General features: G+C 40.5%; 1 protein-coding gene across 2 annotated transcripts in view; it reads right to left on the minus strand.

The window, feature by feature from the left end:
• Positions 1–26,658, minus strand: part of Cped1 (cadherin like and PC-esterase domain containing 1) — a 258,430-nt gene that overhangs the window by 18,972 nt on the left and 212,800 nt on the right. For both annotated transcript variants that reach the window (XM_013119074.3, XM_040728510.1), the window contains 6 exons: positions 23,775–23,892; positions 18,149–18,285; positions 7,088–7,308; positions 6,744–6,845; positions 6,081–6,168; positions 3,035–3,181 (listed from right to left, as the gene is read on the minus strand). In XM_013119074.3, coding sequence (XP_012974528.1) covers positions 3,035–3,181; positions 6,081–6,168; positions 6,744–6,845; positions 7,088–7,308; positions 18,149–18,285; positions 23,775–23,892 — 813 coding nt within the window. The remainder of the gene's footprint in view (positions 1–3,034; positions 3,182–6,080; positions 6,169–6,743; positions 6,846–7,087; positions 7,309–18,148; positions 18,286–23,774; positions 23,893–26,658) is intronic.

Consider the following 26,658-nt stretch of genomic DNA (forward strand, 5'->3'; position numbering starts at 1 on the left):
GTTGGGTCTTACTGCCAGATGCTTTCTGTTGCCTGAGTCAAAAGTTTGTCATGCTTGCCAGACATTAAAGCTATTACATAAGGCATACACAACTGATTAGGCTAATTAATAACCACCCAGCAATTGTTGTGGGTCTGCCGTTTCTGTAGCTAGATTTGGGCTGGTATTTCTGAATAGTTTCCAGGGCTCTGCTTGTCACAGTAGGTGTTTACCACACAGTGAAAGCCACCAGCAGAAACCTCTGTTGGGCAAGAGTTCCCAGGATCCTGTTTGTCCTCTTTGATAAACACTGGAAAATTAAGATTCCATCCCCTCCCATAAAAAGAGACACCTGATTTGCTAACCAACAGGGACTTTTTAGTCAAGAGGGATGAACAACATTTGGAGACAGCTTATAGATTCACGGTGACAGTCTATTCTCTTTTGATGCCTTGACAGGCAAAAGAAGCTCTCCAAGACTTTCAGTTTTACCTGTGACATGTTCACAGCAGCAGGTTTATTACGTCTGCAGTAGAATTCTGACCACAGAGCAATGAGATGTAAAGTTCTCACTGAAATTCTTATACTAACTCCTTACAGTATTCTTGGCTGTGTGTGGAGACAGTTTAATTGAGTACCAGAGGATAAAACTCTCGCACCAAAATTATTGAGGTTCTAATACTACTGTTTCATATTTTTGCTATTATTTTAAAGTGAACCTTCCTTTTTTTTGGCTAATCTCATAAAATGAACATGAAGCAAAAAATGAGAAAGAACAGATTTTTAACATTTCATTATGTGATACCTTAGAAAGATTATAAAATGTCTGTATCATCATGAGAGACCGTCTGAGTGAGGTACACATGCTTCCAACTGCCATAAGGAGTGATCATGTCCTTGATCAGTTAGTAAGTTTGGAGACCCTGCGCACAGGGGTCAATTGAGAAGGATGACCTCATCAACTCCATAGTGTATCTGCAAAGGCAAATGCTCCTGGAAGCCACTTCCATAGAAATCAAGAGACTGAGCATGGATTTTGGCACTCAGGAATTAAATGACATCATCTGTGGGAGACGCACATGGTTTGCCATCAAGACAGTGTACATTAGGAGTAAAATCAACCGAAAGCAATCTGTGTATGATCACTGCAGGAAAACTATAACTTCATAAGTGAAATATTTTACCTTGTCATGCTTAAATTTTTCTCTTGTAAATTAAAGATAGCTTTTGCTAGGAGTAATTCTAAATCTGTATTCTACTGCTGGTGTTTCAAAGAATCTTTTGTGTGTGTGGTTTTCAAATCCCAAGACTATTAGTACGAACCAGCTGACACTGAGATCCATGAAACACAATCATGTGGGAAGGACATCCTCTGGTTTTAATTGGAGCTGTGCTCTAAGTCTTTGGAGGACAGTTTCTTTTTAGTCTTTCTGAGCACTAATGCTGGAAAAGAAAGGCACATGCCCTTCCTCCAGTGTACTAATTGAAGACATGTTATATAAACACAAATAAGTAAACATTTCCTAAAAGAGGTTAAAAAATACATGCCATTTTTAAAGTGCCAATTTTCTGTGAGTTTGGTGACCACTGGCTTGCTTTTTTGGACACACCATGATCCTGGGACGGTTTGTTGGTTTTTTTTGTTTTTGTTTTCTCCTCTCCCAAACTACATGAGCTTGTATTTCTAAGCATTTAGTTTTTATAAACAAGACAAGTACTCTATGGGTGGTATATTTTTTTATGGAAGTAATTAGCAGACACACAGTATACTACAACTTACAATCTGTTATGCAGCAACATGGCCAAGTTTCAAGTAGGTTGTTCAAAACTTAGATGTTCCCCACCATTGTGGTCAGCTCTCACTTCTCTGAGATTTAGTGTCTCTGGTCACATGAAAAGATGATGTGGCCTGGCAGTGGCGGTCCATACCTTTAATCCCAGCACAGGGTGGAGGGGGACACAGAGGCAGGCAGATCGCTGTGAGGTTGAGGCCAGTCTGCTCTACAGAGCAAGTTCCAGGACAGCCAGGGCTACACAGAGAAACTCCCACCTTGAACTCCCATTCCCCAGAAAAGACAGAAAGAAAAATGAGGTTAATCTATCAGCCAAGCATAGAGAACAGCCACTGTCTTAGCAGCTTTGGGTATTTGTGAGGACCTGGAGACCAAGATGGAATGAAGACTACTAAATAAATACACAGGATCAAAACTCAACTGTAGCTATCATCTCACTAGTCAACTGACTATATGTGCTCTGGGCTTAAGGGGAAACCAACCAAGAGAGCAAGTAGAGTGAATCAAGATCTGATGGGCAGGTCAACTGGGTACCCTTCACCTGAGTGTCCACCTCATCTCCTGAGATCTGCATCCACACAAGGGATGACAGGGAGCTCACGTGTCAATTGTGGTGTGTCTGCTTCTTCTGAACCGAACCATTCCTTCCTAGAGGCCAATGGGAGACCTGAACAACCCAAGCAGCTAAGAAACTGCAAGACTCAAGAATCCCAGAAAGCCGTTGGATACTGAGATGTCACTGTGGAGGTTATATCAAGCAGTGACAACTGCTGGGGAGAGGAGACTCTACGGTACAGTGTCCTGCAAACTGAGCAAGGGACATGGGAATGCAGACTCTGATTTATCACCCATGTTGGGATGGGCTTTTCAGTCATGTAGATACCTTTGAACCACAAGTTCCTGTGGCTAAGTTTTCCCTGATGGTTGTGAAGGAAATTCTATAAAGTCATCGGGATTTCTGGTGGAAGGGAGGTGTGAAGTCTGTTAGAGAAGGCAGTCCTGTTCAGACTTCCCCATCTTTGTGCCTTTATCCACCCAAGATCCTGGGTTTTCCATGTTGGAACACTAACTTGTAGCACTTCATTTCACAAAGCTTATGTGTATATCAGCTTTTGGCATATTTTTTTGCCCTTCTGGAATATTTTTTTCTTGCAAAACAACACAGAAAATACGTTAAAGGTATAAGATAAACAAATAAACAAACAATTAAAACTAAATCTAACAACCCCGAACTACAAAACTCTGAAAGCCACTACAAATACCTCATGGAAATGACATCCACAATTGCCCTGCAGAAATTCTTTGTGTCGTCCCATTGTGATAGTGAACGTGTCTACTACTTCATAGCCATAGTTTTTGGCAGCTTCCAGAATGCTCAAATTTTCTTTATGTAAGTTTTGTACTTCGCTCTGTATGAACAAGCAAGACACATAAGGTTTTGATTAACAAACAATTATTTTATGAGTTAGTAACTCAAACAGACATGTAAATTTCATCTTCTTTTACCAAGATTGGTTGTATTGAGAGATGAATTTGATATCAATTTTTAAAATAAAAATGTGCTCTAATTTTTTCTTAAAACATCAGCATAACTATTTATGTATTTATGATGCAACAGTAACTCGTCTTTACCTAAAACAATTAAACTTATTGCTTGTAAATGTATTTAAAATTCTCAAATTGAAAAGTGATGTCTTAAACACTACAAGGCAGACCTTCATCTACTTGGATTCTCACTTGTTAAGCCACTTGAATTTTAACTGGCACTTGAGTTTTGTTTAGCTTCTTGCTAAGGGACAGAATGGAAGGGTACATACTGTGTGGTCTATGCTTTTAAGACACAACACTAATTGGAGAAATGGGTATATCCACAGTCAGTAAGTCCTTTGTCAGGGGAAAATACACCAAGAGCAATAACTGCTAAGAGAAGTGGAGCACGTAGACCATGACACAGAAGATTCCAGAACAGTTTTGACTGAGGTTTGCTACTTGGACATGGAGGAGGAATATGCTTTGGGGAGAGCAACAAAATTGGGTGAGGGTTTCATCTGTTGCCTGTCTGGATCACATTCCCTCACCTTGCCTGCTGTGTTGCGGGCAATGACTGAATCTGGCTGAGTTGTAGTTTAGGTTCACTCTGTCAGGGAAGGACAGCATCACCAATTACTCTAGTTCCAAGACCTTCCCTTGCCCTGGTTAAGTTTCTCAAAACCGCCCTTTAATCTAAGCCTCTCCCTCCCCAGTCCAGTCTGCTTGCTCTCCTGTCACATCAGACACTGTGTCAAACAGTCTTCAACACATTAGTGATAAAAACTGAATGACATTCACTAGGCTGTGTTGCAAATGCCTCCTGCCTGCTCCTTAACGCATTTCTGCAGCACATCCTTTTGATTCCACCAATCCTCTTGTGATGTCTTAGAAGAGTCTACCAGCTAACACAGGGAAGGAACTGTCCCCCCTTCTCCATTTATGAAAGGTGACAGGAATGTTTGATTTTTTTTTCATTAGAAAAAGGCAAACAAATGCTTTCATTTGTTAAAGCAACAGCAAGACAAAAGAATTGGTACATATCATATTTTTTCTGTTGTCTCTGCTGGGCTTGCATGCTTATTTTAATCTAGCACTCAAAGAAGAGTGTTTTCTTTAAGATAAAGTCAGTGAATAGAAAAACCTCATAAAGAGACAGCCACACAGGAAATGACACTTAAGTTAATGCTTTATCAGCCCTAGGAAGTTACCCAGGTGACAAGGTGGTAGAATAGGATCCATGAATGGGAAATACTGATTTATAGGCTTAGGAGTCACTGAGAGCATGGCAAGCTTAGTGTGCCTCTGTGTGTGTGTGTGTGTGTGTGTGTGTGTGTGTGTGTGTGCGTGCACACACAGGCTTGCACAACCCTGTCCTCATGTACATGTATACCTATGCTCTGGTAAGAATGGGTGAGTCTGCAAAGGAGGTCAGAGGCTGTCTTGAACAGCTAGGAGAGTATATGATAGAGTTCTGAACAATGTGCTGTCTTCACTTGCTGGGTTCCTTTCTCCTTTCTGTTTTTTGCCTCTCTTCTTCCCATTTTTTGTCTTCACTCTGTTAACAAAGACTGATGAGCTATGTCACAGCTCTGGGGGCAGGCAGAATCTTAACACAGGGTCTACAACAGAGCAAGTGCAGTAGATGAAAGGTTGGGAGCTAATAACCTAAATGCAAGTGAGGGTCACAAGTCCCATGGCTGTGAGGAACACTGTCAGAATAGAAATATTGTGGAGCTACTGGAGTCGCAGGAATGAATTGCAGTCCTGACAGGAAGCCTTTGAGCAACACTAAAACGGTCCCTGTTCCTAACTGACAGCAAAAAAATATAAAAGTCCCCCCTCCTCATCCCATTCCCAGTTGTCCTAAATCCTTCTATTCACTAGAAGTTAATGTCCCAATATAGTTTAAGCTCCTCAAACCCAAGATGGCCTCACTGTGGTGAATTTGGAGTTTTGACCTTGACCACAGTTCTCTGCAATATCGTAGTTGGCAATCAGGAAGGGAAAGTTTCAAGTAAGGAAAGGGGGATCCCACTCTGTGCTTGAAAAAGCTAGACTGGCTCAACACAGACACAAAGGCAATGATTACGTATTACATGGACAGTCTGCCCCTGAACCATGATTCTGAACTTGCATGTAAACTGGGACTAGTCTTTGTGCTGGAGTAAGGTTCTCTGACCTTCAGATGTTGTCCTTTTCTGTTCTCATTTTTAATTAGTGCTGAGACAAATTTATTATATTTAAGAACTGGCCAGAGGCACCTGATGCCTTTCATTTATGGATATCCAACTGTTGGAAAAACAATGCTATCATTCATATATACATATATATATATCGTTCATATATATGATGTGTATATCATATATCTATCTATATATCTATATCTATATCTATCTATCTATCTATTTATATAATCAGATATTGCTTCCCAAAAGATTCACTGATATGGAAAATTTCATTTGTGGTTTCAGCATAAATCTGAAGAAGGGAAAGTCTCTTATTTTAAACTCCAAAGGTGAACACACAAGTTCTCTTCTCTATGAATCTAGTGCTGTTTCCTACAGCTTGTTTTTTTTTCCTTCTTGAACTGAGTACATTATTTATAGCACATTTATGATCTGTGGTCTCCTGGTCTTCAGGAACAGTTAGGATGCATTTGAAATCATATTTCATCAGGATATTATTTTTATGAAGGCTGATGAATATTGTAGAGTTCCTGTTGGATTTTTTGCTGTCGGGGATTCATAAATTCATGCAGTCTAGGAGAAATGGGCTTACCTGTGTTAGGAAATGCACTCCATCTACTGGCAGGTGAAATCCAATCCCCAAAGTTTTGATGATAACTAGGATATTGAGCAAATTTTCCCTGAGTGAAATGATCAGAATATTAAAGTCAAAAACTTCAGTTGCATTTCTACATGTTTGTTAATTATGCAAACATATATGATAGAATCATTTTAGAATGTGATTATTTGCATATAGGAAAAAACTCCTATTTTATTTGTCATGTTGACTTTCTGTAGAAAGAATTTTGTATTAATGGCTAATAATAAAGAATAATAATGTCTTAAAACATATTAATCACTTTGTTTAATCTGAAGAACCACTTATACAGCAATGAGACTTTATTAGACAATGTTCTTAGTACTTTCAATGTATATGTGTGTTTGTTCTGAGACAAGGTCCCTGCTGGATTTGAATTCACTATCGTGTTACATTAACCTCCTAAACATTTGAATTACAGACATGTGCTACCACAGCAGAAAAAATAAATAGGTTTTGATCTGGAGTAATTTTAAATTAGGGTACTAAGGATCCATGATTGAATATGAAATTATTTTGAATATTGTTTTCTAAAAATGCCCTGGATGAAGTTTGGCTAAATACATGGTACTTTCAAAGAAAAGAATAAGACATGGAAGACAATAGTTACAGAGTTACCTCTTTAAAACCTTGTGAATAATTTGCAGGTGATTGGAATTAAGCCACTGAACACCACCAACAACCAATACTGTCTGGTCAGTATTCTCTAAGGGATGTGATCTGAAATCCAGAAAGAAAAACAACACATGTTGCTTTAGAACAGATGGTAAACATTTTAACTGGATTGCCTCACATTTCAATGAACCATGTCTGGCTTCCTGATCACAAGACTTCCTTGTCATTTGCAGCTCATTTTCAGCCACATTAGTGGACATCTAAGCTTTTCAGCACATTTGATATACAGTGTGCAATTACGACAGCACAGTGGTGGCATTTTGCCATTCATAGTAGTCCCATTGTACCTTTGCAAGAGATGTTCAAGTGCTTTCTCAAATGTTGGTCTCAATGAAGGGCTTATCCAAAACTGGGGGTAGTAGGAGTAACTGATCAAAGTCTTTCCCCCATTGACGCCGGGGTAGAGTTTAGTGCCATGCACCTTCTGCCACTCCTGCAGTGTCTCATTCAGTCTCTCAATAAGATAGTACATCATTCCTCTGTTGGTGGAATCTCCAATGAAAAGGATCTGTAAAGAAAACATATTTGCTGTCAAGTCAGACATTTGCATAGTATATAATACAATGCGCACAAAATTACTCTTCTAACTGAAGAACAGCTCTTCAACCTTTAGAAGCATCCTCTATCTTCCTCATCATAATCGCCCCCAAACCTGTCCACTTATTTCTTTCCTATTGTTAGTAATGACATCATCTCCTGATCTGCTAATTAGTGTGTGACACTTCCATTTCATTTTATTTTCAGTCTTCCTCTCTCCCTTATATCCATCACTTTAATTATAGTCATCTAACCAGCTCACAAGTCTTATTGATATAAAGATCCATGGACTGCCGCAGAACTCTAGGGATCCTTGGATTTGCAATCTTTGTTTGATAAATCTGCAAACTGAGAGCCCACAGAAATAGGCCCATGGAAATCATGCCATTACTTAAAAGGAAGGAAGATAGTAACCCGGACTGGCATCTTTCTGAGCAGGGTTTCACACCCCACTTTGCATATCCCAGTGGCATTTGTTTTCCAGTGAAGTCTGCCGCACTGCCAGCACAGCCCAACTTCAGGCTTGCTCTCCCTCAAAGCTGTACTATTGTACACGCACCGCTCACATCTTCTTCATTGCACTCCAATTCACTCAACATTATCTTATTTGCGTGCTCAAAACCGTATTCATTCACCATTCCCTACGGAGTCAATTCTGAACTATTTTAGGTTCAGCTAGCAGTTACTGAGATTTTATTGCTTAATAGTTTCTGTTATGCGGAGATTGCCACAGACGGGAAATTTGAGACTTGGGAAGACTGGCGGTCATAAATCTGGTAAATAGGGATCACAAGACTCAAGCCCAGGTTCTCTGACTTCAAGTGCAGGTCAATGGCCCACCTTCTCAGTGCGTCTCCTCATATTAGACTTAGGCTTTCTCATGGAACGTGATTTGTATTCTACAACATCTGTTTTTCCCTTGTACTAATCCATCTGCCTTGAGAGTTACTCCCTGTACAATCGCACCTGTCAGCCGTCAGAACTGACATAAATGACGCTCCTACCAAAGGTCTCCTCTAGTGCCCCAGCTAGAGTGACTCATTCTGCAGTCTATGATTCCATTAAATTTTAGTTCCATTATAGATTTTATCATGACGTGATGGCTGTTTGCATCTGTGTCCTTGCCCCATGTCTTATAAAGAAGTATTTGACAGATAAATGTGAAGTCTGCTTTCACTCTTAGTGTGGAATGTACTTAGTGAATTGAAAGTAGCAGGGACTTTCACTGTAGATAGTTCCTTTGAATGCTTTGGATAAGGTTTAATCCATTCTTCAGTTTTTTTTCTCTCTCAGAGAGTTGCTTTTTTCCCCCCTCGGTGATGCACATATTTCCTCTATTATGTTCAGAACAGCATACACTGCCGTCCGTTCTAATTGTACCACCCATAGTGAATTTAGTAAGAATCTGAAAAGGCTTATACTTCTCACAGTTTGCTTAAGAGCCTCCATGAGTGGGCCTAGAAAGCTGCTCCAATTAGTCTTCAGATATGATACTGTTGTGATAAACATGGTTGCTAAATAGAATACAGCAGATCTCTCATTGGTGGGCATGGTCAAATTCCATTGGGGTGATAAGATTCTAGCATAGTAAAATAGTGAGATAAATCAAATTGATTCTTACAGGCTTTATCTCTGGTCTTATAGTCTAGATTTTTAATTTTTGGAAATGATTTACTTTTAGTGGTGGAGATGGAACCCTGGCCTTCACTCACACTAGGCGAGCATTCTGTCACTGAACTGTGTTTCCAGTCCTTTGATTACTTTCTATTTTGAGACAGGGTCTAACTTGCCCAGGTTGGCCTTGAACTTGCTCTACAGGCTAGTCCTAAAGCTCATGAACTTCTTGATTCAGTTTCACAAATATCTTGGATTGCAGGTTTGTGGCAACAGGTTAAGGAGAATTCTTACTTTTCAAGAGGACTTTCGAACCATTAGAAAAACTCATCAGGAAGTAGTGATCACTCATGTACTCCTGTATTAGTTTGTTGGGGCTGTTTACCACAGACAAAGTTACTTCAATGACAGAAAATTCACCTCTGTACATTTCTGGAAGCTGGAAATACACATCCAAGGGTCTGACAGAACTGTTTTCTTGTGGAGGACTCTCCAGGTGGTGGTTGGTGGCCTTCTCTGTCTTCCTGCGGTCTTCAACTGTGCCTCTGTGTCTTAATTGATCACTAAGACTCTGGCCATACTGGATTTGGTTGAACATGCATCTGACCTCCTTTTTTCCCATTTGTCTCTTCAACAGCTTTGTGTTTGTACTTTCTGGGTAACTAGGCATTAGAAGTTGAGCTCAGCATATGAATTTGATGGAAATAATCACTAAACTAAGAATAGCTTATGCAGAACATTTGTGGTTATTGTTTTACAACAGGATCTCTATAAAGTCCTAACTGGCCTCTAACTCATGATCCTCCTGCCTCACCCTTTCAAATGCCAGCTAAATATGCTAAAGATTTCTCATTGCTTCTTTTCATTTCCATATTAAAATTAGTCCTTCCTGGGCAGTGAGCCTTGCACTGGGTATCCCAAACATTGCATATCTCTAATGTGGACTACAGTGAGATATGGAAGTTTAGACAAGTCAAAGAAATGTCTTATTAATACAAGAACAATGCCTGCACACCTAGATTTTCAGTCTTTCCACGTGGTTATATCTAAAGCTCACCAAGGCACACCAGAAGCAAATTAGCTTCAAAACTCCTCTTTAGTAACTAGGTAATATTTTAAGTAGATAGGGTTCATTTCCTCATGTGTAAAACTGAGGAAATAACAGCACCATAGGGCTTGAGTGAGATGTCAAGTACTTATTATTGGCAGTCTGAGAGTACAATCTGAACTCATGCTGGCATCAAAGTATAAGAACGATGGGTAGAACTTTTTTTGTTTGTTTTGTTTTCAGGGCACATTTCATGGTGCTTGAAACTCATTAGCACACAGAGAAACATGGTAGAAGTAATACGTTTCGAAGTCCCAGCTGGCTCTCTTCATCCTAGTCAAGCCACCAACCACTATGTGCAACAGGCCTGAAAAGCAACATGCTGGCACTCTTACCAGGACTCTGGAGTCTCCATAGTGGGTTGGTGGTCAGGGAGAGCTACATGCAAACTGGTAGATGCTGTCTGCTACTTCACTAGCAAACAAGATACTATGCTTTAATGCAGGTTCTAAATAGCTGTCAAGACATAGGCTTGGGTTAATGTATCTAAGTGTTTCCATTTATGAAAGATAGAAATGATAAGGCTCTAACTAAAATATTCAGCGGTGATCTTAAAGTTGTTCTGTTGATGGAAAGGTTTTGCCAGAGGTAAGTTGATATTCTTCGTAAAAATATATACCTAACTTCAAAATGTCAGCTCATTCAGTGCACAGAGCACAATTAAATGACATCATGAACTACATAGCTTTTCAGTCACGTGATTTACATTCAATTTTTATGTGCTTAAGATGATTCAGTTTTGTCAAATTATTAAAGGAACTAAATTATTTTGAAGGACACTTCCTATTTTAAAAGGTTTATATTATCATAGCAAATAGTTGTGACTGTCTATTGAGGTGACAAAGAGTCTCCCATGAAAACTATCGCCTTACACTGGTGTGCAAAGGGACTGGTTGGCATAAATAATCAAAGAGGAAAAATGTGATCTTTAAATACAAATGCCCAGTAAGCATTTATAACAACAATCAACTTTGATATGCTCAAGTAACTAGTCCCTACCCCCAAGTTAAAGAGAATTTAAATACTCAATGACCTTATGGGGATCTAGCAAACAAACCACTTTATATATTACTAAGTGCCAGGCTGGAGACCTTTTTTTGGTCTTTATTCTTTTGTTATACTCTATTTAACAAACTTTTTGGTGATATGTTTTTATTTTATATGCATTTGTATTTTGGATGAATGGCTGTCTGTGTGAGGGTGCCAGATTCCTTGAAACTGGAGATACAAACAGTTGTGAGCTGCCCCGTGGATGCTGTGAGTTGAGCCCTGGTCCTTCGAAAGAAAAAGCCAGTGCTCTTAACCATGGAGTCATCTCTCCAGCCCCCTTTCTTTTGTTATACTTTTAAGTCTGCAGTGACTTGAACTTTTCTGATTGGCACAAAGGTATCCCTACATTGGCCAGATGGGTGAATTAAAACTGTTGCTTAAGTTGCAAGCCCAGTCTTGATTGACTGACCCATCTCTCCAGCCCTACAACTGTGATGTTTTGTTTACCCAATGCCACTGCGATTCTTTGGAGCCTTAAGGTTGAGAAAGAGGGTTCTCAACAAGGCAAGTGGAAGTTCATCTGTCATATGCAGCTGAGACGGGTGAGATGGTTAATGAGATTTAGGTCATGATGAAAATCTTGCTCAACAAAACATTTCTGTGTGAATTTTGATTTGGTTATAATGAATGAATGTTTTCCAATTATGCATTTTAATTATACTGGCTACACACGTGCAGTCAAATTGCTGTTTGGGGTAAAAATAAACGTAATTTAAGCAACCATTCTGAATCATACAACATTGGGAAAGAAAAGGAAAATAAATGTGTAATGGCAGGTGGATTTGTTACTTTTTTCTTGGACAAAATGGTTTGTCTCTACTGTCATTTTGTCTGGCCTGTTGCTGGAAGAGGGCATCATGCGCAAGTCACCCTTAACTGGGGATAAATGGAGAGGGACTCTGATGTCTTTTAATTGACATCAATTTTTGAGACTTACAAGCAACAACAAATTGTGCAATATTCATGGAATTCATGTCTTACTCAAGAAATATTTTAAATCAGTCACACTTCAAAATTTTAAACACCTTAATGTGCAAGACCATATATAACTTTAAAACACTACTTTAAAATGTACATATTTACCAATGGAATAAAATTAAAGACCCAGCCCAAAATTTCATGCACCTAAAGACAGCTTATACCTTGACAAAGAAGACAAAAATACACACTGGAGAAAAGACAGCATCTCCAATGAATGGTGTTGGCTAAACTTGTCGTCAGTGTGTAGAAGAATGGAAACAGATCCATAACTATCACCCTGTACAAAACCCAACTCCAGATGAATCAAGGATTTCAATATAAGACCAGACAGAAGTCTTGAACCTGACAGAAGAGAATGTAGGGAATAGGCTTGGATGGACTGGAACAGGAAAGGTGTTTCTGGACAAGACACTGATGGCACAGGCATTAAGCATAATTAAAAAATGGAACCTCAACAAGCCAAAAAGCTTCTATATAGCAAAGGACATCAGCAAAGTGAAAGCCTACAGAATAGGAAAAAGTCATTACCAATTATATGTCTGATAGAGGGTTAGTATCTAGACTATATATAAACAACAACAAAAAACAAAAATTAAATGGCAAGAAAGCAAATAACAGTTAAAATAGTGGGAGGAGAGGAGGGAGGGGGAACTGGGATTGGGATGTAAAACGATATAAATTAATAAACAAAAATTAATATGTAGAACAAAACTGAGATTTCACAAGTTGAAACACAGATAGCTGAGAAACTTAAAAGTAAAAACCTTGAACAACCTTACCCACCAGAGAAGTGCAAATTAAAAGCACTTTGATGTTTCATCTTACACCAGTCAGAATGGCCAAGATAAATAAAACAAGTAACATCACATGCTTGTGAAGATGCAGGAGCAGGGGAACACTTATCTTTCACTGCTGCGAGTGCAAACTGGAACAGCTGCTATGGAAAGCAGTTCCTCACAAAGCTGAAGCTTGATCTACCACAAGATCCTGCTATACCACCCCTGGGCATAAACCTATCCCTGTGATTTCTATTTCCCTCTCTTAATTTCATTCTTCTTTCAGACATTTTTCTACTGGTTTGAACTCTAAACTGTTTTCAACTGGCAAAGAAGACAAGGCTTGTTTAATTCATTTGCCTCTTTTTTTCAGCTACAAACTCGCCATACTTCTAAGCTGCGTCACACAGTGAGTATGGAGTCCTGCTGATCCATGTTTAACAAAGTTCCACTCAGAGTTTATGGAGAAGCAAGGATTCCTTCGGAGAAACACATCCTGTTTTTTTCAATTGATTTTACTTTGATTCAATGTAATTATTATCATACATCATAACACACACAGATGAAATAACCACTTGAGTAAAATTAAAGTCAAGTTTAATAGAAGTCCCACATTCACCCTCCCCCACACACCCTATACACACAAGTTTGTAGAGAACAGAATTTCTCAGCTGTTCTGACTCTTGTCCCCTTTTTCCCCTTGAGAGGCCATTCTGTGCTTCTTCTATCAACATTGCTGAGATGAAACAAAATGATGGAGGTGTAGGAAGTCCAGCTCTGCTCTTTGCCATTAAGCGAGTCTCTTGGTCAAAGTTTCTAGAGACGTGGGCTGCTTTTCAGTCTCAACTGATTTGTATCTTGTTCCTTCCCTCTAGGAAGGCTTGCATTTCCAAGCACAGTCTTGGCATTCACTGGTGTGAACAGTAGGGAAATCAAGGTAGCACAAGGAGGTTTAATGAAGCTATTTGGAGACTCTAAGGGAAGCCTAATGTTTCTGGAGGGTCTAACTATCTGATAATTCTCAGGGGCCGAGTCAAATCCTGTTGCCATTCATTGCATCTGATTCTTCAGAGAAAGAAAACTCAGTGTAACATGTTCCCCAAAGCTGAATTAGGACTCAGAAGTCTGCTTCTCTTGTGAAGTCTGCTTCTCTTGTAATAGCGTATGTTCAAACTCCTTCTTCAAGGCAATCATTAAACTGTGGGTTTTCACTTTTAAGGATCTGAGATTTCCATATGAGTTAGTGGTCTTCAGGTTGGTGAGACTAGTACAAAGGGTCACATGTTGGCAAAATCTCACTTGTACATGATGCACGCTGCAGGTAGCTGATGTGTGTGCACACATGGGCACCAGTCCACCGTGGTCCTCCCCTGCACAGAACTGCCCTGATGTCAGCATGCCATTCACATCAGTTCCCTCAGCATGAGGGAAACACTAGACCTACTGGTTTGAATGACAGAATTCTCACAGTAGACACTCTTGGGGAAAATGAATGTGCCTAATTGTTTTTTTTCTTTTTATTCTCAATTGAGCTATTTCAAACTAATATGGCAGCTAGATGGCTTCTTTTTTTTTATAAACACTTTCTTTCTAGCTGCCTCTTCTCTGGCAATCTTGCCAGATCATGCCAGTCTGGATCTGGTACGTGTCCCTGGGCTTCTCCCTGGGGTTGTAGGGATCATGCTTTATGGCATTGAACACTTCTCTTAATGGGTCCTTACACTTGAAATCCAGCTTTGAGGGATCCTGTTGTACACTGCTGGAACCGGGTTTCAGCTCAGCAAACATTAGAATAATGAACTAACAGTTTGACTTCACACAATCAAAACTTTGCAAATGATCTGTTTGACTCTGCCCTGTGGTAACACTTCCAGGCATAATGGACAGTGCGGCACTTCTTGGACAGGCAGCAGGATTAATAGATTAGCTTGAGGAATAGAACTCATTGCATCAGGTAGAATCAGAGCTTGGCTCAGATTTCCTGAAGGCCAGTCTGAGGATTGTCATGTCCCATTCCTACCTTGCTATCCATGTATACATACCTGTGTGTGTGTGTGTGTGTGTGTGTGTGTGTGTGTGTGTGTGTGGTAGTAGTAGTAGTAGTAGTTTTCTGAATAGCATGGTTAATGTAGTAGTTAGCAATAGTATTGACTATTTGACACATTAGGAAGAGAGGCAAAAAGCCAGCATTTCATGAATTTTAAAGAATGAAATAGTGTATTACGTATTTTCCTATTTTGTATGTATGTAGAAGTGTGGGTTTGTGTTTGGGGTGTGTGCACATGTAGAATAGAAAGTGTGTGCACAGCCAGAGGTTGACAACTGATGTCTATTCAATAGTCTATTGTTTCATCGCTATATTATGTCTTCACTCTTACCTGTTCGTTACGTCCAGAAATTTTCCATGTACATAAGCAGTTTTGTAAGTGTGTGTTAGTTTTTATACTGATGGGATCGCTTGATGTATAAATTATACTGACTTTGTCTCTCAATTAAACAGTCTCTGTCTCCCTGGCACTCACATTCTCAGTTGCAGTCCCCATACCACTATGGGAGGAGAGCTTTTCTGAGCCTGATGATGCTACTTCTTTGTTGAAAATGGAGAATGCTTAACGTTGTATACAAATGAACTGCTTGTAAACAAGCCAGAGTCTGTAGGGCAATAACAATGTGGGAGCAAGTGTGAGTCCCTGAGTGTGCTGTTCAGTACAACCTGACTAAGAAAGACACTATCTATGGTAAGCCCTCGGTGCTATGTGCCAGCCCACAGGCCTCTCTCAAGTCACATCAACTGTCCATAAGCTTTGGTTCTCACGTGCTATAATAACATATCTCTTTCAATAAAAGGAAAGAAAACATCCCCTTGTCATGATGCCTTACAGAGTTGATAATAACCAGATAGGTAATCAGTAGAGACAATGGGGAACTCTGTGGAGGTGGTTAATTTATACTGGGTGATGAAGGGGGAGCTCTGATGATGGTGGCATTGTCTGTATGAAAAGATGACGAAATTTCAGCACTTTTTCTGTCATGTATGGACATAAGAAGAACCATGAGAAACTGGCAGTGACCTCAGACTCCTCAGGTCAGAACTGCGGGAAGTTTGTATGTTTGACACACACAGTCAATGGTATTAGACATAGTATCTTTAGCTTTCCACAGAGGTTTAGCTCATAGTGGCTTATCATTCTACAGATGAAGACAATCAACCCAAGAAACAAAGCCACGTAACTCAGTGATGAATTTGAATCTACTGCCTTTCAGGTCAAAAGACTGTGGCATCTTGGGATTGTACCCAGTCCTCTGGATTCTGAGCTTAGCATGGAACGCTGGGTATAGAGCTGCTGGCGTGACAAGCATGATTGTCACTGTTACGTTGCTTCAGTTCTAAGATGCAAGAATGCACAGTCCAAGTTTGAGATTACAGATGCTGTCACAGAGGCCCACGAATTTTACCAGTGAATTCCATCTCTGAAAACTTTAATTTTCTCAAGTAGACAACATACTTTATAGAACTGTGATTAAGAATAATTAATATTTTATAAGCACTTAATATTTTCATTTATTCACTTATCCAATAAATATTCATCGACTGACTGATTGATGACACAGGGGATTAGAACCAGGGTCCTTGCATATTGTAAGTTTATACCTCTGAGCTTTAGCCCTAGTCATATTAAATATTCACTAAATGATTATGTGCCACAGACTGTACGTATCAATGAGACTATTGTAGTGAATGAAACACATCCTATCCCTGATGAAGCTTAGAGCCTGGCAGGTGGACCGTTCCTTCCACAGAAAATAAAAAGGCTCAGTTAATATTTCTGAAAACAATTTTTAAATTTTTTTAAATCACTGTTTTCTGGCTCTCTCCTTTAAAATTTAACCATTATTACTTCTGTGTAGTACAAAAAAAATGAAAACCCAGAGACTGATATTGGGGTTCAAGCTTCAAGCTGAAGATCAGAAAAGCAAAGCAGCCGGCTACTTGCTCTTTCCACTACCTCAGGCTGAAAGGGATGTTCTCTCCCCAGTATGTCTGGAAAATAAATCTCCACATGGGGCCCTTTGTTTTTCCTTTTATCCCTCTCAAATCCTAGGATTAAAGGCGTGTGATTCTGAGTGATCACACCTACGTGTGAGCTGTTTCTCTTTAGGACTGGATCAATTTCCTGTAGCTCAGCATGACCTTGAACTAACAGAGACCCACCTGCTTGTCTCCTGCATCCCGGAATTACAGGCGTGTGCCACCACCTGGCTCTATGGCTTGCTAGTATGGACTAAAGGTGCGTATCATCTGCCCCTATGGTTTGTCACGCCATTGTTTGTGGCTAGCTTTGCTTTCTGTACCCTCAGGCAAGCTTTAATAAATCACAAATGATATATCACCACAACTTCTTAATTATTGGATATGTTCTCAATCTTGAACATCACTATACTCCCGTTGAAACCAAAAGCACATCTATCTTCCTGCCCTTGGCCTCCCCTGTTCACATTCTTGGAAAGCTAAATACTAACAGAAAATTTGGCATGCATTCCATACTATGCTGTTTTAAAAATGGGCTTTTGAAATTGACCTGCCCATATGTGAGAGCTTACACATGGTACATAAGGATAAATCTATCTGATAAAAAGTAGGTTGAAAATCTGGTTAAGATTACTTACTTGATGTCAACCAAGCATCCCAGTCTATGAGTTCTGCTGGGCTGTACCTAGTCAGAGCATGCCTAGCAAGAAGAATCTGCATTCCAAGAGATCAGCTTAGGAGCCCCAATAGAGAGAATGTCAGCCTGGTAAGGTCCACGTGAGACCTGCCCAGGAATGTGAAGAAAGGTCAGCAAGGTTAGAGGGTAAACACAGCACCATACGCTTGGTAAGTTCGAGAAGTGAGTCTTGCATGCAGGAGCGTTTGGCTTCTTGTCCTGAGCTACAGATGTCTGTTTGAACAGCGGTGTCTGCTGGAGCTGCAGTGATGAGGCTGACTGCTCTGATTTGTGATGGAAAAACAGCACGGAATTGGGTCAGCAGAGCACATGACTTTAATAGCCTCCATCTGCCAGATAAACTCATTTGGAGAAAAAATGAACATGTGAGCAAAAGGTATTAACATTCTTCCGTGATAGCATCTACATATAATTCAAAAAGCCAAGTGACAGAGAGTTAGTTTTCCTCTCACTGCAAGAGGGCAGAAGCTGGTATATCACATGCAATTAACTGTCTGGTTTCAGTGCTGCAGATGGCAGAGACTCCAGGCTTCCCCGGCTGAATGCAGAACCCACCTTCCTCCCTCGCAGGCACTGCTGAAGTTCCGGCTTGGTTAGGGTGTCGTGTTGGCAGTTGTGTGGCTGCCAGGTGATTTCTCTCCAGTCACAGGTCCTGTTGTCTGAGCAACTGAGGCAAGGCACAATCCACTGACCTGGGATACACAGCAAGACTTCATGTGGCTTAGTTTCTGCTGGCGAAATTACACTTTGCAAGTACAGACCTCAGTGTCACACAACACAGAAGTTAGCATGAGAAGACCATTCTTATCTAATAAACCCAGTGGGAAAATGCACAACCTCTTCCGAGTCAAGCAGAAGAGCAACATGACGCCATGTTGTGAATAATAGTTCATGCTGAAGTCAGGGATGAGTTCTGTCCCATGAAAGTACATAAGCACAAAGGAAACACGTAACTGCGTGCTACTCAACCATTAACTTGCTTTTGAACTTCAATAGGGCTAAAGTCTATTAGGAGTTCCCAAGTTGTCTGTGGACCTCAAATTTTTATCAACCTGACATATCAGGTTGTCAGTACAATAAGAGACATGTTCCTCTTACTCAAGAAATTTTAAGTGGAAGAGAGATACATCAGTATTCCTAGGTTTGTTTGTGTGTTTTTTTATAGCTGTGTCCTCTTGGTTTCCTCATAACTTGGATGAGGTGATTAGTGTGAGAGGATTTGGTGTGAGGATGCAATGAGCTAATATATTTAGATTAAAATCTACTTAGTTGTTTTGTGGGGTGCACTGCCAGTGGAGGTCACCAGCAACTCTCGGGAGTTGATTCTCTCCTCCCACCATGTTAAGGTTGTAGGGTGTCATTTGTTTATTTGCACTGCTGCACTGCTTTCTCCAGGATGGCTGGCCTGGAAACTTCTGGAAGATTCTCCTGTCTCCACCTTTCATATTTCCATAGGAGTTCCAGGGTTACAGCTGGCCATGCAACATCAGAATTTTTTTTACATGGGTTCGGGGACGGAACTCTGGTCGTTAGGTTTATGCATCGGGTACTTGTACCCGCCGAGCCATCTATCTCTTCAGCCTCAAGACAAATTTTAAATGAAACTTTGTGCCTTTTCCAAGTCTGATTTGCGAGGCTGTGTGCAAAGTCTCTAGTGTGATATGACTTGCAGTGGAGAGATTTTCAGCCTTCTGGACATGAATATAGTACCTATTACATTCACGACCTCAGGAGTGTCAGAATTGTGTATGCGAGCGTTGGTGTGTGTTGAAACGGTTGTAAATAAGCTACAAAGTGAAATACAGTGCATGGCCTCTACAGGTCTGCCACAGAAAGGGAAAAATAGTGTCAGCATATTAAGAGAAAGGAGCTGGGAGGGGAAAAATAAAAGGAAAAGGACATGAATTGCAAGAAAGGAGAGGACTGTACACAGAAGTAACTTTGGCAGGTAGAGTGATGGGTGAAGCAGGAACCCAGCACCAAAGCTTCCTGGAACACAGGCACGCACACCCTTCTCTAGACACATTTGTCTTTTTTCTGGTTTTTAAATCTATAGAGAATTTCAGAAAATGGCCGTATCCGGCGTCTACACATGAGTACTCGCAGTTTCAGGAATGGTCACCACGTCCATCACTACGTTGCTCCTTGGCAGATCACTTCTTCCTTCAGTGTGCTGTTTTAACTGCAGGCATCAAGGATCAATTCTCGTAAGGCACTGGGTGCCACACATTAAAATGTCACAGGAATATAAAAATAGCTAGTATTTTCATGTGCCAATCACATTTAAGGGGTTTGACATGTGAACTTATTTAACCTTCAAAACTATCTTGCCACCTCTCCAAATGGAATTCAGGAAGATGGTTTCCCCCTGAGAAGGGAGTGGAACAAGGATTTGAGCTGAGCAATCGGGGCCCACCCTTTCAATTATAATCCCAAATCTAAGAAAAAAAAGCATTGATATTCTGATTCAAGGGTTAGCACGTTAGAGATCATGATAGTATCCTGATAGGTAATGCAACATTGAGTAGAAATGTCTGTGATGGTGAAATGGCGTGGGCTGTGGGACACACAGGTCCCTAGGCTCTGCATCCTCTCGTTAGTTTGTGGAACTCAGCATGGATTGCAAATCTGAGCCAGAAAACTTTTAAAAATCCCCTGCCTAGAAGGCACATTGGTGCAACAGTAAGTATGAGTTTTACCCATCTCTCTCTATTTCTTAAAATGCTTTCACATGGTTCCCTAGCAAAGTCGAGGTTGCAGCCCTCTGTTTCAATTGGACAAATGACTTAATGTTTTCATGATTAAATTTACTACTTTATAAGGAAACTATGTATGCACCTGCCATGGTGCCTGGCACTTAGCTGCCCATAAATAGATTTTAGTCCTGTGTCCTAACCACAAGTATGCCGTGGTGGTTCACAGTAAAGTAAAAACAGAGAGTTTTCTGGAAATTTCACTGGATGGAAACAGGACTTTCCTGAGAGATGAGTTTCAGAAGTATTGAAGGCATGATATTTTGTGAGCAGTGAAGGGACGAGCCTATGAGGAGTGAGGTACAACTGACTGGCCTCTGCACAGACTGCACACACTGGGAAAGCTGTTTCCACAGTGTGCAGATGGACACAGAGAGAACAGAACTATTGTTCAAGGACAGAAGGTGAAGGGGCCACAGGGGGTTTTAAATGGCAAAGGGAAGAGATTTACCTCCAGAGGGTGTGCAGAATGGCCTGGGATGGAGTTGGAAGGGAACTCAGAGCTGGTAAAGACTGTGGCTGAGAGTTTTCTGATAGGATGTCGGTATGTTAGGGAAGTGTTTTATTTATTGTTTACAATCAGACCCCTGCATATAAAAGAGCATCATGTATCTAGAACACTTTTAGTTCCCCAATCTTGCTGATGGTTAACTTCCCACAGACTGAAGGATTCTGTGGCTACTTCCATTATGAAGAAAAAAAAATGGTCAACTGAAAGAAACATTCAAATATGGATGCAATTAGTTTTTGTGCATTAAGTCTTACATATGTTTTAAGAAAGGCTTGATTTGGTATCTGCAAACTTGGCCCCTATGTCACACACTACTGCATATCTGTGCAGCCACGACTTTTTCCATGTTTTTAATCAGTTAGCAACACCTTTATTTACTGTGAGTTGAAGTGGCCATCTGTACAACATCTGTGAGACTGGGATTCTTGACATCTTAAATGACACCAACTCTTAACTAAAGTTGTCAAAAAAGGAGGGGTATGCACCCTTTGCCATATATTTAAACAGTGAGTGAATCCAAGCTGTAACTTTTGAAATCAAGTATGATATGTATGTTAAGTAATGACATCCTGGGGACCAAAACTATCTTTTAGAAAAGTTATTTTCTTTATAGTTTGAGCTCTCTGCTGAATGCAGAGATTTCAATCACTTGAGTGAACTATATTGGATGGCATCATGAAGAAAAATGTTTTTGTCTTTTAGGACCATGGTGGACATAAAATCATGTAAATACTAATCTCTCTGTTCTCTCTCTCTCTCTCTCTCTCTCTCTCTGTCTGTCTGTCTGTCTCTCTCTGTCTCTGTCTCTGTCTCTCTCTCTCTCTTCCTATTCTCTTGATTGTGTCATAGATTTCTGTGGAAGGAAAAAAGATTTAAATGTTGGTTGAGTTTCGTAAGCCAGGTTTTTTTTTACTGACTATTAGACATTGGAAGACCAGTACGGACAATTTATGTTCTTGAGAAATCTAATCTAGGGAAACCATCAGTAAAAACATACTGTTCCATGTGCCCTTGACGTCTTAGTACATAGACACTGTAAGATATGCAGATGCTCCTATGTTTATATATGGTGTCCTTCATAAAACATGAAAATAAAAATGTTTAGATACAAAGCAGATGCACATATATTTTCGTCTTTGTTAGCTTCATCCCCAGGACTGCTCCGTAATGTTCTCTTCTCTTCCTGGTGTACATCATGCCATTCTGGAGACCACTGGTCTCTGATACACTTGAAAGAGAAGGAAGTAGGCACTATGATAATACCATGCCTGGATGGCTCTGGGAACATAGAGAAGCTATACTGGGAATGTGGCAGAGAGAGGCTGGCTGGAGAGGAGGGTATGGCATCAGATGGTAGGAAATGACTCTATGGAGGAAGTCTTGTAATTTCAGGCTGTAAGTCATGGCAGTCAGCATGGGGGCCTTCTCTAAAGGGGTCTAGAAGTGTACCAAATCAAGTCCATGCACTTAAATAACAGAAGGCTGCTTCTCTGTGACATCCTCCCCCACAGGGAAGTTCAGACAGAGATGTCCCAGAGCCCAGCTGACATGACTGCGCACTTCACAGTATAGAACACACTGCTGTCTCCAGAGCAGACAGTGTCGTGAACTTAAGAGTGGAAGATGCTTTGCCTCAGTTGTCGTACAAGGAGTAGAATCAAGTTGCTTTATGGCTATCATAAATTGTCAACTGATTAAAACAATACTGAACTGGACACATAGGTGTCTGCTTTGAAGGCTGAGTGTGTGTCTCCTTCAACAGGCAGACACAGATCATGGCACCTGACCCTCCTTAACAGGCCAGTCCCTCCCTGACTGGAGTTTATTATTTAGAACACATGTTCAAGAATAGGACATACCCACGTTTGCTAACTGCATGCCAAATTGCAATTTGCCCTGCCCATTTGGGAAACACATTTCCTGTTCCAGAAGCTGTGTGAAGTTCACGGCAAGGCTAGTGCAGCTGTGTGTGTTTTCTCCGGCCTTTCTGAGAAGGGGAGTCCTAGGGTCAGGATGGAGCAGTCACCAGGACAGTTGAAGAACACATGCCCTGAGTCTCAATTTCAATACTAGCTTTGTGTGATGGTGCTCTCCCCGCTGGAAGTAGACTGGAAGAAGGAAAACTTAAGAGAGTGGAATCAGAGGAGCATCTCATTGCAGGTCTGGTCATGGCTCGAGAAAGGTGTAATGCTGCAACCTGATTCTGAAATCCTCCTTTGCCTATTTGAATGAATGCTCAAAATATGAGGGATATCTGTAGTCATTTCCAATCATTTGTCTAGAAAACAAATTCTTTAAAACTGGAATTACGTATGGAATTATGCCTGTATGTAGTGAGTTGCTGTAACACGAAAAAGGGAACTGGGGGTATAACTCAATGGGTGAAGGTGCTTGCTTCTGGGCCAGGAGACCTCAGGTTCCTAGAGACCCAGATGACAGAAGGAGAGAACTGACTCATACAGGCTGTTCTTTGACCCTCATGTGCATGTCTTGGTATACACACACAAATGAAAATGTGATAAAAATTCAGTGGAAAAAACCCAACTTCCTGCCTCATGAAACCAATATCTTGGGAAGAATGACACTAAACAGTGAATTACATACTTAAGTGTAGAGATTGTGATACAAGAAAAGCAGAGATAGGAAATGAGTTCAAAGCTAAAAGAAGGCTCCTGGCAGGTTTGACCTTTGACCTGGGATTTCTAGATGGCTATGGGTTAGAAATGAACCATGCAAAGGATTTGATGAATCAAGTGTTTCAAATATGAAAACAATGCATTTACATTTATAGTATGTTTATGTGAGGGGAAAAAGTAGGGTCTTTGTTTAAAACAAGGATAGACTAATGAAACATATTCTAAGGATATTTAGAAGAACTATCCAAATTGTCTTAGAGAAATAATAACTATGAAATCACCTTTAGTGTCCCCTGATGGACAGCTCTCTATTTTAGGCTGTGAAATGGCTTCAATGTAGTCTGAAGAAATAGGCTGCAACCCACAGGTTTCTTCTGGTTTAATCAATAAACTGCAATCCTGCATTAAAATGAAAAAAGATAGCTGTCACATCATTAACAGATCCTATGATTAGGAAAACAGGAAGACACTAGGCAGAGTTCTGAGACTCACTAGCTGGCCAGCTTGGCCTACTTAGTGAGTTCCAGGTCAAGCTCTTGCCTCAGGAAGAATACTGACAACTCCTGAGTTTGCTCTTTGGCGTCTGCATGCATGTGGCCACACAAGAATTGTTGGGGTCTTACATTTTGGAAATCTATTCCACCCTACCATGAGTTAGGAGAGCCCAGAATTTCTATTGTCTTTTAGATGTCAGCTAATAGCTGCTGGATGTCCTGGCCTTGGTGGAGAATGACTCCTATCTAAATAACAATAGACTTGGGCCAAGGGTGAGTGTATACCACCCTCAAGGCTAGTGAGATATGCTGGGGTAAAGGTGCCTGAAGACTTGAGTATGTGTTGCAAAGGGATATATATACGATTAAGGGAAATAATTGCTATCTGTGCTTACACTTGATAATAGATGTCTTCTGCCATTGCCCCACCTTTGGAGGTTACTTAAGATAATGCATCAATAAACTAGGCACCTTCATTATTAACTGATTGCCCTCCTGTTATTATTAAGATGTCTCCGTGTTTTCTTTAACGTTGTTGGACAGCTAACTTTCCCTCATCCACACTCCCCCACTCAGGGTTGGACCCAGGGTTGTTCAACTGGCTCCTATTGCAGCCCCGAAGACGTAAGTCCATGGCAAATGACTCTGGAACGTGGGGCTAATACAGATGGTCAGTGGCAATGAATGCCCATCTGCATACACACGAGCACCAGCACATACAATTTGAACTGTGTACACACACACACACACACACACACACACACACAAACACAGATTTTCTGTGACAAATAACCATTAAGGATGAAAGGAGTACAAAATCAGTCGGTGTCAGAAAAGGGTGCTACAGCCCACAGTTGGATATACTGTGCTCATTTTATGAAAAAAGAGAATTGTGGGACACTTTGAAAGAGCTGACTGCACTTGGGAATTTCAGATCTAACCATCCCATGAATTGGTGGTGATATTAAATCACACGATTGTGCTTTCTCATTACAAAATAGTGGAGGGTAGTGAGCAGAGAGAAAGGAATTGCATCACATGGCCTCAAGTTCTGTGGCAGGCTGTCTTAGGTGCCTGTACAATAGCCACCCATATTTCCTTCCTACTTCAAATTTTGCTGTTGTTGGAGGTAGCTATGTGCTCCATGTTTAAAACAAATCTATTTTCCAGCATTTCCTGTGGATAAAATGGGTCACAGGTATAGCTGTAGCCAAGAAATGTATGTGAATTTCAGGAAAAGATTTAAGTCCCTAGTAAGACATTTTCCTTTTCTCTGCTGTATCTTCTTTCATGAAAGGTACAAATGTGAGACTAAAGAATGAGCAACCTTCTTGTGATCATGAAGCAACTTGGATCAGAAAGTGTGTAGATGACTCAATGGCAGGACTTCCATGTATCTCACAATAAAAGAAAAATATAGTGATATATTATTTATTAAAGCTTGACTGAGGATTCAGAAAAGCAAAGTCGGACTCAAGCTATAGAGATCAGGCAGTGGTGATACACAACTTTAATCTCAGCAGCAGAATCTAGGAGGTGTGGTACACACCTTTAATCCTAGGACTCAGGATTAAAAGATAGATGGAATCTCAGAGTTGTTTTGACTTAAATTTCCCTGATGACTAAGGATGTTGAACATTTCCTTAAGTGTTTTTCTGTCATTTGAGACTGTTCTGTTGAGAATTCTGTATTGACATCTATACCCCCCTTTTTAACTGTGTTATTTGGTAGTTTGAGTTCTAGTTTCTTGAGTTCTTTGTATATTTTGGGGATCAGCCCTTTGTCAGATGAGGGGTAGGTGAAGATCTTTTCCCATTCTGTAGGGAGCTGTTTTATCTTGTTGACTATGTTTTTTGCTTTACAGAAGCTTCTCAGTTTCAGGAGGTTCCATTTATTAATCATTGCTCTTAGAGTCTGTACTACTGGTGTGCTATTTTGGAAGTGGTCTCCTCTGCTACAGGATGTTTTGGTGTGTAAGAGAGAAAAGGTGCTTGCTTCAGGTTCTATTAGTTGGGATTGTGGTCACTCACAAAACAACTAGTTAGATTTGACCTTACAAGTTACCATCCTCAAATATGGCCTGTACACTATAAGCTCTCCAGAAGGTCACAGGAGCCCCGGTTTCTAGGTCAAACATGTTACCAGTCACTTTATTTTCCCTAGCATCCCATTTATCTCCATGCCTTTGCTTAGACTGAGTCCCTCTGACTTAATTCTTTTCTCTCTTGACTTCCACTGATGCCATGTGGACCTGTGCATTTGTATTTATTTGCCATTGGAATTGCTTTGATCTCTTCATGGATCTCTCTTGTCTACCCTATTGACAGCCCACCCATTCATTTCCTGTATTGCTGCTAAATGTCTTTCCCATATGCAAGTCTTATTAACCCCTCCTTTCTGTCTGAACCCTTTCTCTAGGCTGTATTGGAAGAATTGACTCAAACAGCTGTTGGCTTGTCCAAGACACTTTTCTCTGTTGTCTCTGTACCTTTCCCTCCACAGCTGTCTGATCCCCCTCCACTCCCGCCATCTTCTGTCGGTGCCTCTTCTGCATAGCTGACTCTGGTGTCAGGTGTGTGTGGTGTTGCTCTTTTCTTATTGTTCTATGGTCACTTTCTTTATCACTCAATCGCTTTCTGTGAGGAAAGAGAGCCTGACTTCCATGTTTACA

The sequence above is a fragment of the Mesocricetus auratus genome, unplaced genomic scaffold, assembly GCF_017639785.1.
Source record: "Mesocricetus auratus isolate SY011 unplaced genomic scaffold, BCM_Maur_2.0 Super-Scaffold_100019, whole genome shotgun sequence".
In the NCBI taxonomy this organism is placed as follows: domain Eukaryota; kingdom Metazoa; phylum Chordata; class Mammalia; order Rodentia; family Cricetidae; genus Mesocricetus; species Mesocricetus auratus.